The following is a 16,737-nucleotide window of genomic DNA, read 5'->3' on the forward strand; positions in this document are numbered from 1 at the left end:
TCCTCAGTTACACTAACCATATTTTAAGTGCTCAGTAACCACATGTGGCTAGTGGTTACTGTATCAGACAATGCAGGTATAAAACATTTCCATCATCACAGAAATTTCTACTGGCCAGTGCTGATATATAAAGAGAGAAAGCCAATGTGGTAGAAATCAGCAAATGGTAAAGCTTGGTGAAGTATACACAGATGTTTCTTGTTTTATTCTTTCAACGGAGAGATAGTAATAACATGGCAAAGAATTTCCAAAGGGCCCAAGAACCACATGAATCCAAGTTCTTTGGAAACTTCCAGATCATTGTCCCAACCGTCTGTTCTGTTTGTTAACACATTGTTCCCAGCGTCCTCTCCCTGTAGTGAGGTATGTGCCTAGTACACGATGCTCTTCGTGCTCCTGTTCATCCATGTTTCTTGGAGAGGAAATACAGGGTAGTCAGTTTGTAGCTAGATATACTCAAGTTTCAATTCCTGCTCTGGGACCGGCGAGGTGACGCAGCGGTTAAGTGCACACGTTCTACTTTGCTGGCCCGGGGTTCGATGGTTTGGATCCCGGGTACGGATGTGACACCGCTTGGCACGCCATGCTGTGGTAGGCGTCCCACATAGAAAATAGAGGAAGATGGGCACGGATGTTAGCTCAGGGTCAGTCTTCCTCAAAACATAAAGGCATCCACCTTTGGTCCTAGCACAAAGCAGGTATGTATTTCAGGCACAGCTAGGATTGTTCTAGGCTGCGGGAGAGACAGATTGATTGAGACTGCAGGCTAAACCAGGTGGCTTGTTCTCTCAAGGAGTTTCCAGTCTAAAACGGAGGGCAGCCAGCCCCTGGGGGACCAGGATGGCCGTGCTAGCAATTGAGGACTCAATTTTATCAGCAACAAAAAAAGAACAAAAGTCCTGACTATTTAATCAAATTGTGTGCCCCTATCCTGGCATTAAAATGCCCTTAATTTCTGGAAAGATGGAGCTACGTTGCTAGGAGTTGTGGTTTTTTTCTTTTTTCTTTTTTCTTTTTTTAGGAAGATTAGCCCTGAGCTAACTGCTGCCAATCCTCCTCTTTTCGCTGAGGAAGACTGGCCCTGAGCTAACATCCATGCCCATCTTCCTCTACTTTCTATGTGGGACGCCTACCACAGCATGGCTTGCCAAGCAGTGCCATGTCCACACCCGGGATCTGAACTGGTGAACCCCGGGCTGCCAAAGTGGAACATGCAAACTTAACAGCTGTGCCACCAGGCCAGTCCCAGAGTTGTGGTTTTTAATGCCCTTACATGGCAATTCTATGTCAGTCTCTGTGTCTTTTCTTTTGACACTGGGCAGCTTTGTGAAACTCCATGTCTGGGAACCGCTGACTTGAAGGCACTTGAAGGAGGGACAATGGCAGAGAGCCAAGCCTGGGAGTCAGGAAGTTGAATTCACCTAGGTCTGTGCATGTTTGTAACCAGTCAGCCTAGCAATAGGCATTTACCTCTGGCAGCGAGTTCCTGAGAAGGTATTTACGTTATCTGTTGCTTGTTTACTGGAGCAATTGTTTCTCTGGGGATGGCATTTCCTTCCACCTGCCTGCACTTTGTTACCCGGATTTGGGACAGAGAAGGGCAGGGGTGAGGCGAAGCTATGCATGGCAGGAGAGAGGCCAAGTTGGAAGAGAGCAGCCTGGGCTGGACCCTTAGGGACGCTGGGTTACCCTTGCAAAGGGAGACTGTAAGATGGCTCAGAATCTTCTCCTCCTGCTTTCTTGCTTTGTGACCCAGAGCAAGTCGCTTTACCTCTCTGAGCCTCCATTTTCTCATCCATTAAAAATAACTTTTCTTCCCAGAGTTGGACAGTTTCTGCTCTTATGCTCAAGTTTAAGGCTCACTTTCCTCAGCTGTAAAATGGGCATCAAAATCATACCTACCTCACAGCATGGAGGTGAGGAATAAGACGTAACATGGTTCCTGGCACACAGTAATTGCTCAATAAATGCTAGCTGATATTGGCCATTAGCTTCCACTACAGATCTACAATCCCCTATCTGCAATCTGCAATTCATAAAGCTCTGAAAACTCGAAGAGTCTTTGTAAGTTTGCCACCAAGACTCATTTAATGCCAAAACCTGATCTGAACGGATGCCAAGCTACCATACTCTCAATGGGCTCGCCCACTGATTATGAACATACTAATGTAGTTGATTACTAGGTGCGGCCCCAGAATAGGCACCAAATCTCCTTTCTAAAATCTGAAAAGTTCTGAACTCTGAATTGCCTCTGGCCCCTAGAGTTCCGGGTAGAGTGCTTACAGCTTGTGGTATCAGAGATCCAATAAACACATAAAACGTAGGATTGTGCTCAAAGCCAGGGCTTGCTGCGCGCAAGGAGTGGGAGGCCTTTGGTGCTGCAGAAGTCTTAGAGGCAAGAGAGAAGGAGGACCCAGGAGGACCTACTGGAGGGGATCTTTGTTACAACAGAAACCGACTCCGGCTGATTTAAGCAGCAAGGGAAACTGTTGGAAAGGTATTGGGTTCATTCCAGGGTCTTGGTAGGAAAGAGAACCAGGCTCATAAGCTTCAGGGCCGAACAGCTGCCACAATCACGCACAGAACTGGTCAGGCGAGTAACGGCCGACGCCCAAAGCCCCAGGCTGCAGGGCCAGTCCCGACCCACGCTGGCACCAGATGAGGGAAACGACTTCCAGCCCAGCTGCTCCTGCCCCTGCAGGGCACTGTCTCTCTGTCCCTCCTTCGAATTTGAAATCTGGAGTGGGAGTGTCTGATTGGCAGAACTAAGGTCACGTGACCATGCCCAGGCTGCAAAGGAAGCTGGGAAGACAAACATCTGGAGACTTGCTTTTAATGTAGGGGGCAGTTCTGCCGTGACTCCTAAGGAAGGGGTTCCTCTGGAATAGAAAAGAGGGATCAGATGCCAGGCAGCCAAAACAAATAAGAACAGGCAGAGGCTCTTAGCAACCGTTTCCCAGAGGAGGAGTTGCTTCCACCCAGGCCTCGAAGAACCATCAGACTTAGGTTGGAAGGGGTGATGAAGGGTAGCGGGGTTCAGACCAGGAAAGGGGCCTATGTGTCTGGCTAGAGAGTGCTTACGAGATGCCAGCCACTGAACTAAGCACTTTCTTCTCACTCAAACCTCACAACTGTAGGCAGCAGGGGAGCTATTATTGGCAGCCATTTTCAGACATGGAACTGGAGGATCAAAGGGCTTAGGTCAACTTGCCCAAGATCATACAGCTAGAAGTTGGCAGAGCTGAGATCTGAGTGCAGGCAATCTGACACCTGGCCCGTAACTCCTATGCTATACAGGAAATAGGATCCATACTGAGCACCTACTCCTATGGATTGATAGTGGCTGCTTGGAGCCCTGTGTTGAGAAGGAGTCTGAGGTTGTCTTTGGTATGTAATGTAAAAAGGGCTATGATGGATTAATGATGTCTTTTAAACAAATTTGACCTAAGAACTCAAAATTCATGTGTTTTCAAGCGAACATGCAACATTTTATCAAAATTGACCATATACTGGGCCATATAAAAAGACTCAACATATTTCAAAAGATTGAAATTATTTGGACTCTATTCGCTAACCACAATGGAACTAAACTATAAAGTAATAACAAAAAGAAAAATAGAAAATCCCTAACTTCTGGAAATTAGACATTATACTAGTCAAAGAAGAAATCAAAATGGAAATCAAAAAACATTTTGTTATTTATTTATTTATTGGTGAGGAAGATTGTCCCTGAGCTAACATCTGTGTCAATATTCCTCTATTTTCTTTTTTTTTTTTTTTTGTATGTTGGATGCCACCACAACGTGACTTGATGAGTGGTATGTCAGTCCATGCCCGGGATCTGAACCTGGAAACCCTGGGCTGCTGAAGCAGAGTGTGAAAACTTAACCACTAGACCACCAGGCCAGCCCCTCAAAAAACATTTTGAACTGAAGGATAATGAACATACAGCATATCAAAACTTGTGGCATGCAGCTATCACAGTTCTTGGAGGAAAATGTGTAACCTTAAAGTGCATATAGTAGAAAAAAAAGAGAAAGGCTTGAAAATTAATGATTAAAGCATCCATCTCAAGAAGCTAAAAAAGAACAGCAAATGAAAACCAAGGAAAGAAAGAAAAAGAAAATAGCAAAGATAAGAGCAGAAATGCAAATCGACAATGCTGAAAGTTGGTTCTTTCAAAGGATTAATAAAATTGAGTAAGTCATACCTAGCACAGGCAAGGTATTGGGGGAATGACAATGTGTGCTGGATAATTCTTGGCACCCTCTACCTTTTATATGGTATATGCTCATAAAAGTATTAGTTAAATTGAATTTGAGCAAGGGCAGAGAGACACTGAAAGTGATGGGTAATTCAGTTAGGTTGGAGTTAAAATACTATAAAGGAGATGAATTAGTCTGGACTCTGTTGTAAGTCAAATCAAACTGGCTTAAACAAAGAAGAGACGATTTGTGTGCATAACTGAAAAGTCTAGGGGGAATTCTAGCTTTAGGCACAGTTGCCTCTAGGTGTTCAAATGGTGCTGTAGGAATGGCTCTTGTGTTTTTTCTCCTTTTCTTCCTGTGCTCACTGAATTCTCAGACGGACTCTCCAGGGCAGGCAGGAGGGGCAGTGTTCTCAAACTCGAGTGTTCTCACAGTGATGGCAGAAGTGCAAGAGGACAGATTGAACTGCTCAAGCACATTTCAGGCACCTACATGTATCTCACATGCTAACACACTATTGGTCAAAGCAAGTCACATGGCCAAGGTCAAAGTCTAGGGCGGGGAAATTCCCTCTGCCCATCCTGAGGCTGTGAGAAGGATATAGAGTGAAAAATTGGGACCATTATTTAATCTACACAGATACTAACTCAGTATCTCCCTGGGTCAGAGTGTACATGCTTGCTTTCCCCAACTTACATACTGCCAGATTGTTCTCCAGCACGGCTGGACCACTCTACATTCCCGTCAGCGATTCATAAAGATGGGTGTTTCTTGAAATCCTCACTAATGCTCAGCATTATCCAACTTCCTTGTTTTTGCCAGCCTGATGGACATGAAATGGCGTCTCACTGTTGTTTTACTTTGCATGTCGCTGATTACATATGCATCTAAGCAGCTCTTCATATCTTGTCAGTCATTTGGATGTCCCTTTTGTGAGTTGCTAATTCATATCCTTTGCTTATTTTTTCTCATGTTTTGGTTCCTTTTCTTGTTGACTTGCAGGATTTCCATGTATATTCTATATATTAATCCCTTGTCAGCTTTAGACACTGCAAACATCTTTTATAAGTCAGTTTTCCATCTGTTAATTTTTAGTTTCCTTTGCCGAACAGAAATCTTTGATATAATCAAATCCACCATTTCTCGCCTCAGCTTGTGCTTTTGGAGTCTAGTTTGAGACACTTTCTGTATCTCTAGATTGCAAAGATATTCTACGCTTTTTTTCTTTTTCTTTTTTTGAGGAAGATTAGCCCTGAGCTAACATCTGCCAATCCTCCTCTTTTTGCTGAGGAAGACTGGCCCTGAGCTAATATCTGTGCCCATCTTCTTCTATTTTATACGTGGGACGCCTGCCACAGCATGGCTTGATAAGCGGTGTGTAGGTCTGCGCCTGGGATCCGAACCAGTGAACCTCAGGCCACTGAAGCAGAGTGCATGAACTTAACCACTGTGCCACTGAGCTGGCCCCGATATCCTACACTTTTATCTTTACAATTAGGCCTTTTGTACATCTGGAATCCATGTTCGTGGTGGTCAAGGTTAAGGAGCCAGTTTTCCCCAAACCATCTGCTAAAAAGTCTGCTCCTTCCTTCTTTGATTTACGGTGCCATGCTTGTTACATATCAAATCTGTCTGTCTGTCTGTCTGTCTCTCTCATCCATCTCTCTATATTTATACCTATATCTACTTATCTATCTAGCTATGTCTACATATCTGATAAGAAACTCCTCCTATTTGGTTCTTCTTTTACAAAATTCACTTACCTCTTTGTGGACTTCGTTCTTCCATATATAATTTAGAACAAGCTTGTTGAGTTTCTCCAAAACAAACGCCATCTAGAATTGTGCTTGGGATTATGCTGAATTTGTAGACAATTTGACAAGAACCAGCAACTTTATGATATTAAGTTGCCCTGGCCCTGAGTACGGGATAGAAACCTACTTATGTCTTCCTTCAAGTCCTCTAACAGAATTTTTAAATTTTCACCCTAGGGATCTTTCGCATTCTTTAAATTAATTTCTAGATACTTTAATGTAAATTTAAAAATTTTTGAAACAATCTCAAACATAGAGAAGAATTGCAAGAAGAATACAAAGAATTTTTTCCCTGAACCATTTGAGCTGAGGTTGCTGACTCAATGTGCCATCACTCCCACATACTTCGTTGGTTATTTATAAACAGGAACAGTCTCATGCGTAGCCACAATGTAACCATCAAAGTTGGGAAGTTAACATTGATACGTTACTTCTATTTCATCCTCAGACCTCATTCAAGTTTCATCAGTTGTCCTAAAAGATTCTTATGGCAAAAGGAATCACGTGTTCAGACCACATCTTGCATATGATTTTCATGTCTCTTTCATCTCCTTTGGTTTGGAAGAGTTCCTCGGTCTTTGACTTACATGACCTTGACACTTTTGAAGCTCATAGGCAAGTTATTTTACAGAATGTCCCTCAATTTGGGTTTGTCTGATATTTCCTCATAGTTAGATCCGGGTTATGCATCTTTGGCAGCAAGATCACAGAAGCGATGCTGCTTTCTTCTCACGACATCCTCAGATGACACACAGTTTCCATTTTCCCCATTGCTAGTGGGTTTACTTTGATCACTTGATTAAGGTGGTATCTGCCAGGTTTTGCCATTGTAAAGTTACTCTTTTTCCCTTTGTAATTAACGGTGTTTTGGGGCCAGCCCGGTGGCACAGTGGTTAAGTCTGCACACTCTGCTCCAGCAGTCCAGGGTTGGCCGGTTCAGATCCCGGGTGCAGACCTACACACAGCTTATCAAGCCATGCTGTGGCAGGCACCCCACATATAAAACAGAGAAAGGTGGGCATGATGTTAGCTCAGGGCCAATCTTCCTCAAAAAAAAAATGTGTTTTGTGGAGAAGTTCTTTAAAACTATGTAAATATTCTATTTTCATCAAACTTTCAATTTATTCCTGCATTTATTTACAGCAATATGGACTCATAGTTTTCTATTTTATTCAGTCTGTTATATCCTTATTTATTTTGCTCTCAGATTGTCCCATTTTTGTCTAGTGGGAGACCTTTCAAGCTGGAAATGTCCTTTTGACTTGTCCTCATCATTCTTTGAGCACTTCCTTGCTTTGTCTTATAATGACATGATCTAGGCTCATTTTTTACGTTCTCTGCCCCAATCCTGGAATCAGCCATTCATCCAAGGAGACCTGGGTCCTTTTGGTGGAGAATGGTATTTAGAAGCCACCGTCTGAGTACTAGGTGCGCTCATTGCTGCTGGAGCATCACCGCCCCAGGCCCTCTCGGTGCACAGAGCTAGAGAACGCGTGTCACTCTCTTCGCCCTGCTCAGGCTCCAGCATCTCATGTCAAGCTTCCCCCATGCTGGATGCCCTCCTCATCCCACTTGGACCCCAACACCCCACACAGGCTGCCCTTCTGCCCAGATGTCACCTTGCTGTGCCCCACCTAATGGCTTTAGGACTGAACTTTTTGGAAAGGGAAGGGAAAAGAAGAAAAAAGAAGCAATTTCAGTATTTCATTTTCCTTTATATTTTCCAGTTGATTATTGTCGATGTGGGAAAATGCTATGCATTTTTATAGGTAGGTCCTTTATCTGGTAGTTGTTGCACTGGTTTTCTATGTAGATAACTCTAAGTCTGCAGGTAGCCACCGTTTTACCTCTTATCTTCCAATGCTTACATTTCTTTGGCTGTTCTTTGTGATGTCAGCTAGAACCTCAGGCTAAGTTAAATAGCAGCTGTGTTATCAGGCATCTTTCAGCTGTTTCTGACCTTAGAGGCACCTAAAGTTTGTCCATTAAGAATATATTCGCTCCAAATTTGGGGCACATGTTTTATCAAATTTTGTAAGTTCTTTCCTGTTTCTTTTAAGAACTCTTTTAAATCATACATTATTGCTGAATTTATCAAAAGCCTTTTGTGTGTATGTGTACCTACAATGAAATAATTGTAATTTTTCTCCTTCAGCCTATTAATTAACATGGAAAACTTAATGGATGAATTTTCTCATGGTTAATTTTCCTTTCTTATCTGCCATAAACCTCATTTGGCCATGATTTAAAAGACAAACACAGAATTCAGTTAGCCAATGTTTTATTTAGGATTTTCATGTTCGTGTTCATGGGTGAAATGAACCTGTAATTTTCTTTTCTAGTCTTCCTTCTTCTTCTTCTTTTTTGCTGAAGAAGATTAGCCCTGAGCTAACATCTTTGCCAATCCTCCTCTATTTCTTTGTATGTGGGACACCACCACAGCATAGCTGGTGAGTGGAGTAGATCCACGCCCGGGATCCAAACCTACGAACCCGGGCCACCAAAGTGGAGCATGCAGAACTTTAACCACTCAACCACAGGGCCAGGCCCTATTTTTATAATTTTGAAGGTGAGATTATACTACCTCATAAAATGTGTTAATTCCCTCCCCCACCTTTTTTTCTGATCCCTCTGCTTTGGAGTTGAGATTTGATACTCAGAGAGAGTGATGGATTTGACAAAGATCACAGAGTGTGACATTTTTTGTCATGGGAAAGATCCCTCTCAGAGACATCCCCCCACCTGGGCCCCTTGTGCTCCAGGCACTGCCTGTTATCTGCACTTAACACTGTCCGTTAGGGACAAGAACACTGGGGTCTCGGGTTCTTTGCCATAAGATGTTGACTCTATGACCTTGTGCATCGGTATCCTCCTCCATAAAATGGGGGCGTGGGATCAGGCAACCCTGAGGACTGTTCCATCCCCAACAACTGAGGCCTTTGTCATTCTCAGATACCCTCCTGGGGTTTCAGACCGAGCTTCAGATCACAAATAGAACCAGTGAAGAGGGGAAATATCTGGCAAGAGCATCACCTCACAGGCAGCCGTGGCCTTGTTTGCAGCCCCAGTCCTGGCATGCGGGCAGCCTGGCGAGGATCTCACATCCGAGAGCATAGGTTCCGGGTGATACATCCGCTGAGACAACAGGCAGGGGAGTGAAGGGACCCGGGGGAAGGAGGAGGAGGAAGAGGCTGCCTCACCACCTATTGGCAGCCTGGTGGGGCGCGGGTCCCACCCTGGGACCTCCCTGGCTCTTCAGAGGCCCCCTGTGGGCAGAGGAGTGCTTGCGCCAGGCGAGGACAGCTCAGCCTGGCTCCGGATTCTGGGTCTGGGACTGTCCCAGAAGGCTGAGTCTGGGGCCCCGACTCTCCGGAGGCCTGATTGGTTCCCCCGTCCCTCCTGTCTTGGGCCACTCCCCCACCCCACCCCACCCCCAGCTCTGCCCCAGCTCCCGGCTGCCAACTCAGCTCTCTCTTAGCCTGCAAAGCCCTGCCAGCCCGTTTCACTGCCCAACTCCCAGCCCCAGTCACAGCCTGAACTCTGCCCCCTCAGCCCCAGCACAGCTGCCTCTCCTTCCCCAGACTTACCTTAGCAGGGCTCACTCTTAAGCTGCACCAGGTTCTTTGTCTCGTTCCTGGTCATTCGGCACAGCTCTGCTTTGGGCCCAGGGAAATAGCCAGTTCCCTCTTGAGTCATCCACGCTGCTGGTCCCCTCTGCCAGCAAAGCTGTGTTGACTGTTCCTGGGGACACTCCACGAGCCTTCATCTGCCCACTGCCCACTCATCTGAGCTGGGGCACCCTGCCCAATTCTTAACCCTATTCCCCACCCAGCTGGGGCTCCCTGCTGGCCCCGGGCCCCCTCTAGCCAGCCTCATTGACGGCTTGGGTACCACAACCTGAAGGCTCGCACCAAGTCCTTCCCTGCGTGGACATGCTGCCACCTGCTGGTCAGAGTGTTATAAAACCCAAACGGCTTTCCAGGCCCAGGGACGCCGGCTGAGCAATGCTTGCTGTGCTCTTAACATAGCTGTAAGCAGTTCACACACTTTATCTAATTGAACCTGGCAGCAAGTTTAGGAGGTAGGTCCTGTTACTTTGCCCATTTTACAGATTGGAAACGAAGACACTGAGACAGTAGGCCACTTAACGAAGGGATAGCTGGCTTTGAACCTGATACAATTAGTAGTAAGCATAAGAGCAGCTCATGAGCCCAGCTCTCCCTTAGGAATGCAGTCTCCCTAAAGCTTCTCTCCCATTTTCCACAACCTGGTATCGAACGTTCTGCATTTGCCCCAGACCTCCAACATCCCTTCTGCAGACTAGGCCTGCATGGCCTCCCCACTCAGCTGGGGACCCTGAAACTGCCCCCAAATGTGCCAACCCCCTGCACCTGCAGCCTTCCTTGACTCCCCTCCACTGCCCACCACAGGCAGGGTGCCCATTCCTTCCTGTCTTCACCTAATTATCCCTCTCTCTCCAGCACAATCCACTCCCCACCCCCCGCCAACCAGACCTTTTCCAGAGACGTTGAAAATCATTAAGCCTTTCTTGTCTTAAAAATATAAGCAAACAGAAAACCTCCCCTACCCCCTCCACTCTAGCTGCCTCCTACCCTCCTCACAGCAAAAGTTCTGGAAAAGCTGTCGACACACTGTGCTCATTTCCTCACTTCCTCCTCATTCTTCAGCCCAGGCCACTTTGGCTTTTGTCCACCAAGCAGCCTAAGGTCACCGCTCACTTTATGTTACCAGACTCAGTGGATGCTCTTCAGGCTCAGGACGGCGGTGTGTTGGTGCTCTTGAGCCTCATCTTTCATCCTGTGCTGTCTCTGGGGTAATCTCATCCACACCCGCGTAGACAATGACAACTCCCAAATGTATGCCCCCAGCCCAGGGGATCTCAACTGGTGGCAGTTTGGCCCTCAAGGGACATTCAGCAATATCTGAAGACATTTGTGGTTGTCACAGCTAGGGAGGGATGCTGCTGACATCTAGTGGGAAGAGGCCAGAGATGCTGCCACACATCCTACAATGCACAGGACGGCCCCATGACGTAGAATGATCCAGCCTCAAATGTCAACAATGCCAAGGTTGAGGACCCCTGGTCTAGCCTAGCCCCTCCTCCAAACCCCAGGTGGGTACATCTAACCACGTGTACCACATCTCCACTTGGGTGTCTCAAACACACCTCGAACTCAACCTATCCAAGTGGAGCCGGTGTCTCCCCACCTGACTCTCTGACAACCTGCTCCACCTCAGTTGCAGCCCGTTGCATGAGCCACAAACCTGGGAGTCATCCTGGAAACCCCCCTCTCCTCAACATCCAGTCCATCACCTGGTACTGCCCACTTTATCTTCTCTCCGCAGCATCTCTTTATCACCCTGCTTCAGGCACCATCATCTCTGGCCTAGGTGTTCATAAAAGCATCCTGTCTGGTCTCCCAGCATTGTCTCAGGGGCCACCTCCAGTCTTTTCACCACACAACAGCCAGAATGGTCCACGTCAAATGCAGATCTGATGATAACGTCTCCTTGTTTGAAACGCTGGTGGCTTCCCTATGCTCTTTGAATGAAGACCCAAAACCTAACACAGCCTGCATGGCCCACACACTCTGGCCCCTGCCCAGCCCCCAACTCTGCACTCCAGCCACGGTGGCCCTGTTTTTCAGTTCTTCTAATCCATCAGGCTCCCTCCCGCCCCAGAGACTTTGGATATGCTGTTCCCTCTTCTTCCCACCTCTGTTCCCTTCACCCAGTTAACTCCTATTCATCCTTTAGATCTCACCTCAGAGCTCACCTTCTCAGGGAGACCCTACACGACCCCACTGTCGAGTCAAGTTCTGGGATAAACTCTCTCAAAGAGCGGTGTTTCTTTCCTGCAGGAAACAGTTCAGCTGTTAATTCCCCTGCTCGCCCACACGAGGACTGATTAACATCTGCCTCCCCACTTGATTCTGTGCCCACCAGGGCAAAACCACATCTGTGCCAGCTCCCCAGCGGCAGGGCACATAGGCGGGGTCAGTATCATCTTCAAAGGATAGAGTGAGTGAAATCCCATCTTTCATCTGGCCGCACAGCAAATCACCCCAAGAAGAAAGATCTGAGTCATCAGAACGGCATTGCTTCCATTCCTTCCTTTCCTTCCTTATCACAAAAGCAATTCGTGCTTATTGTGGAAAGACCAGAAAACACAAACAAATGAAGGGAGGAAAATGTAACCCTACTGCACACACTATTTTCAAACTACTTTTGACCCTGAGCAATAAAACAGGGACAATAGGTACAGACGGGCATCGGGAGCTGTATTTCTGTGATATTGTTTTTCCTGCATCTCATCCCATTACACGCAAAGAGGATAGATGCTTTCTCAATGGACCTGCTGCATTCGTATACCTGGGAAGCTTTTCAAAATATAAATGTCGGGTGCCAGCCCGGTGATGCAGTGGTTAAGTGTACACTTTCCACTTTGGCAGCCCAGGGTTCGCCGGTTCAGATCCTGGGTGCGGACATGGCACTGCTTGGCAAGCCATGCTGGTAGGCATCCCGCATATAAAGTAGAGGAAGATGGGCATGGATATGAGCTCAGGGCCAGTCTTCCTCAGCAAAAAAAAAAAGAGAGAGAGAGAGAAGGGTTGGTAGCAGATGTTAGCTCAGGGCTAATCTTCCTCAAAAAAAAAAAAAAGATAGATAGATAGATTTCAAGCTCCACGCCCAGGAGGTTCTGAGTGGGGAAGACTGGGGTGGGTCCCAGGTATTGCTACTGCTTAAGTTTCCCCTGGAGATTCTGATGGGCAGGCCAGCGGTAGGAAGCAATGATTGAATTAATCCTCTATTTTTGGCCACAAAGGAAGCATCCAACATGTTGTTATGTCTAACTGTGCAGAGAAGAGAATCCTTATGCCTGACCTAGCAAGGGTCCTAAATTTTTTCAGAAAGCTGATTCTCAGGGTGGCCTTGCGCAGCAGGAAGGCTGCCTGGGCCATAACGCCAACTTGTCTAGGCTTTTTAATCCCCTTTCCCTCCACTGGATCTCCTCTCCTGAGTTAAGCCAATATGGACTCGATCTGGGTGGGGTGAGGCTGTGAGTGGGAGAAGCATGATTTTCATTTTCTTTACTTTATGCCCTTCTGAATTGTTTGCTTTTGTGATGACTGGCATGTATTACTTTTGCAATTAAAAAAAGAAAAGCTAATAGGATTATTTTGAAATGTCAAATGGGCTTTCAGCCCAGATCTTATTTTCTGAGTTCAGACCCTGCTCCCCAGCGGCCTATTTGATATTCTCCCTCGGTTTTTGAACAGATTTTTTTTTTTTTTTCGAAATTGACACACACATGAAAATTAACAGAGCCAAACTCTCATATTCTCTCTCACCTTGTGCAGCTGAGTAAATGGCACCACCCTTCACTCAGCTGCTTGAACCGAAACAGGGAGCTCTCAGCGCACTCTCCCTCAGCCCCGCAGCCACCCTCCCAAGTCCTGTGGATTCTGTCTACAGGTTCTGGCTCGGTCCACTTCTCTCCATCCCCACCACCATTAGCTCAGCCTGAGTGCCTTCATTACTCGCCTGGACTTCTGCATCTCACCCCCGAACACGCCATTCTCCCTGTAGCAATCAGAGTGGTCCTTCAAAACCTGTTAGAGCAAGACTCAGCCTGACTCAGGATGCTCTGATAACTTCCTGTCATACTTAGGATGAAACTCAAATCTTAGAGATGGCCCCACCAGGCCCCATGTGATCTGGCCCCACCCAACTCTCCCACCTTACCTCTCTCTGGGCTGTGACAGCCTGGCCTCCTTTTGGCTCCAGGAGCAAAATGGCCTCCCTCCCGAATGCCTTCACACATCTCTGGAACATTCTTCTCACCAAGCTTCCCTTTTCCTTGGCTCTCAACTTGAATGCCCTTCTCCAGAGGGGGTTTCTCTGACCTAATTGAGGGGAGACCCTGCCTCCAGCCTCTCTCGTGGCTCCTTGTGCCTCTTCATAACCCTCAGGCTCTGTTTGTAATGAAACGTTTAGGCGCGTGATATTGGCTGCTGTTGGCTCCGCTCACTGGAACGTCTGCTCCCGGAGAGCAGCGACAGACATGGTTTGTTCCCTGTGACTCAGCCCCTGACACGTGGTAGGTTCTCAAGACAGATTCATGGAAGGGGTCAAAGGAGCAGAGGTGAAGGTATTATTCTCCCTGTCTTAAAGGGGAGACAACAGAGGCTGGAAATGTAAAGGGACTTGCCACCCCACAAGTCAGTGGAGCTCTGGGATCTACCCTTGGCCCACAGGCCCTGGATGCAGGGCTCCCCCCCCCCCCATCCCCACCGAGGTCACGTGATTCCCCAAAGTCACTGGGGTAACGAATTGGACATTGAATTCATGTCCTGGCTTTTCCATCTGTTCTTTCTACTACAAACCTGCAATCCATACATTTTTGTTGAGGACCCACTAAGTGCCAGGCACTGTTCTGGGAGCTGGGGAAACGAGTGAACCAGCAGACACACCCCTGCCCCCTGGTACCCACCTCATGTAGGAGAAGACAGGAAACAGAGAAAAGCCCAGTAATAATTATGAATTCTGTTATCAGCTTCAGAAACTTAGCAAAATGTCCAAGGCGCCAGCCCTGGCGTTCTCCTGTCTCCAGGCATCTGGAACTTTCTTCCTTCTGCCCCTAGCCCTTCCCCAAGCCTCCCTAGATCCCTCGTACTGGCCCCCTTCCCAGGGCGGTCCCCTGGACCACATTCCCAAGTGCTCACTTCGGGTCACCACCAGGGGGCAGCCGTGCTCCATATCAGACGGTTCCTGCCCATCCCAGCTTGGGCCTCAGTTTCCCCATGAGCTCAGACATAGGGGGCGTGGGGGGGGGCCCAGAAAGAGGGGAGGGAAGGGGACTAAAAGGCACCCGGGCTCAGCAGCTGGAGCGTCTTAGGGAATCAGCTCTGTCCAGACCTGGGAAAGAGTTTCTCAAGAGTTTTTCCTCCCTTGTCCTCCTCTCACTTTACCATTTCATTCATTCATTCATTCAATAAACTCTTAAAACAGCTTCACTGAAATGTAATTTACACACCATAAAAATTCACCCACTTAAAATGTGCAATACAATGATTTTTAGCGTATTGACAGAGTTGTGCAACTATTAGTGTAATCCCCGGATGACGTTTTCATCCCCAAAAGAAGCTACGTTCTCACTGGCCATCACTTGCCAGCCCCCCACCCTGTGTTCCTCTCCCTCCCCGGCCCAAGGCACCCACTAATCTGCTTGCTGTCTCTATACATTTGCCTATTCTGGACGTTTCATATAAACAGAGTCATAGAACACGAGGTCTTCTGTGACTGGCTTCTTCCACTTAGTATCGTGTTTTCAGGAGTCGTCCACGTTGCAGCATGTGCACTTCCTTTTTATTGCTGAAAAATATCCCATTGTATGGATAGACCATGCTTTGTCTCAATCAACAGTTGATGGACATTTGGGTTTTTTTCTACTTTTGGGCTCTTATGAATAATGATGCTATGAACATTTGTGTACAAGTTCTTTTAAATCGAGATGTAATTCACACACAGTAAAATTCTTCCTTTTAAAGAACACGATTCACTGGCTGTTCTTAGTATGTTCACAAGTTGTGCAACCATCGCCAGTATCTAATTCCAGAACATTTCATCACCCCCCAAAAACCCCGTGCTCGTTAGCAGTCACTCCCTCTACCCGCCTCCCTCTGGCCCTGGAAACCACCAATCTACTTTCTGTCTCCATGTATTTGTCTGTTCTAGACATTTCACACACATGAAATCATACAATATGCGGCCTTTTGTGTCTGGCTTCTTTTACTCAGTCTATGTTTTTGAGGTTTGTCCTTGTCGTAGCGTGTATCAACACTTCATTCCTTTCTGTTGCTGAATCATATGCATTGTAGTGATGTACCACACTTTATTTATATATTTGTCAGCTGGTAGACATTGGGTGGATTTCGCTTTTTGGCAATTACGAATAATGGCTCTGAACATTCATGACCAAGTTTCTATGTGGTGTGTGTCCTCAGTTCTCGTGCATGTATACCTAAGAGTGGAATCGCTGGGTCAGATGGGAACCCTATGTTTAACCTTTTTGAGGAACTGACAAGCTTAAAGTGTCTGCACCACGTTACGTTCCCACCAGCAATGTATAAAAGCTCTTTTTTTTTTTTTGAGGAAGATTAGCCCTGAGCTAACATCTGCCAATCCTCTTCTTTTTGCTGAGGAAGACTGGCCCTGAGCTAACATCCCTGCCCATCTTCCTCTACTTTATATGTGGGACGCCTACACAGCATGGCTTGCCAAGCGGTGCCATGTCTGCACCCAGGATCCAAACCGGCGAACCCCGGGCTGCCGAAGTGGAACGTGTGCACTTAACCACTGTGCCACTGGGCCGGCCCAAAAGCTCTTTTTTTTTTTTGAAGATCGGACCTGAACTAACGTCTGTTGCCAATCTTGTTTTTTTTCTTCTTCTTCTTCTCCCCAAAGCCCCCCAGTACATAGTTGTCTATTCTAGTTGTGGTCCTTCTAGTTGTGGCATGTGGGACGCCACCTCAGCATGGCTTGATGAGTGGTGCCATGTCCGCGCCCAGGATCCGAACCAGTGACACCCTGGGCGCAAACTTAACCACTCAGCCATGGGGCCGGCCCCTAAAAGTTCTAATTTCTCCAGGTCCTCACCTTTTTGATGATAGCCATTCTAGTGAGTGTGAGGT

General features: G+C 46.9%; 1 protein-coding gene across 1 annotated transcript in view; it reads right to left on the reverse strand.

Moving 5' to 3' along the window:
- Window positions 1–14,030, reverse strand: part of ALPL (alkaline phosphatase, biomineralization associated) — an 84,587-nt gene extending 70,557 nt beyond the window's left edge. Inside the window, exon 1 of the mRNA XM_070260789.1 lies at window positions 13,790–14,030. Within this exon, the coding sequence (XP_070116890.1) occupies window positions 13,790–13,868 (79 nt within the window). The 5' untranslated portion in view covers window positions 13,869–14,030. The remainder of the gene's footprint in view (window positions 1–13,789) is intronic.
- Between the last annotated feature and the right edge of the window lie 2,707 nt (window positions 14,031–16,737).

This window comes from Equus caballus, chromosome 2 (genome assembly GCF_041296265.1).
Source record: "Equus caballus isolate H_3958 breed thoroughbred chromosome 2, TB-T2T, whole genome shotgun sequence".
NCBI lineage: Eukaryota > Metazoa > Chordata > Mammalia > Perissodactyla > Equidae > Equus > Equus caballus.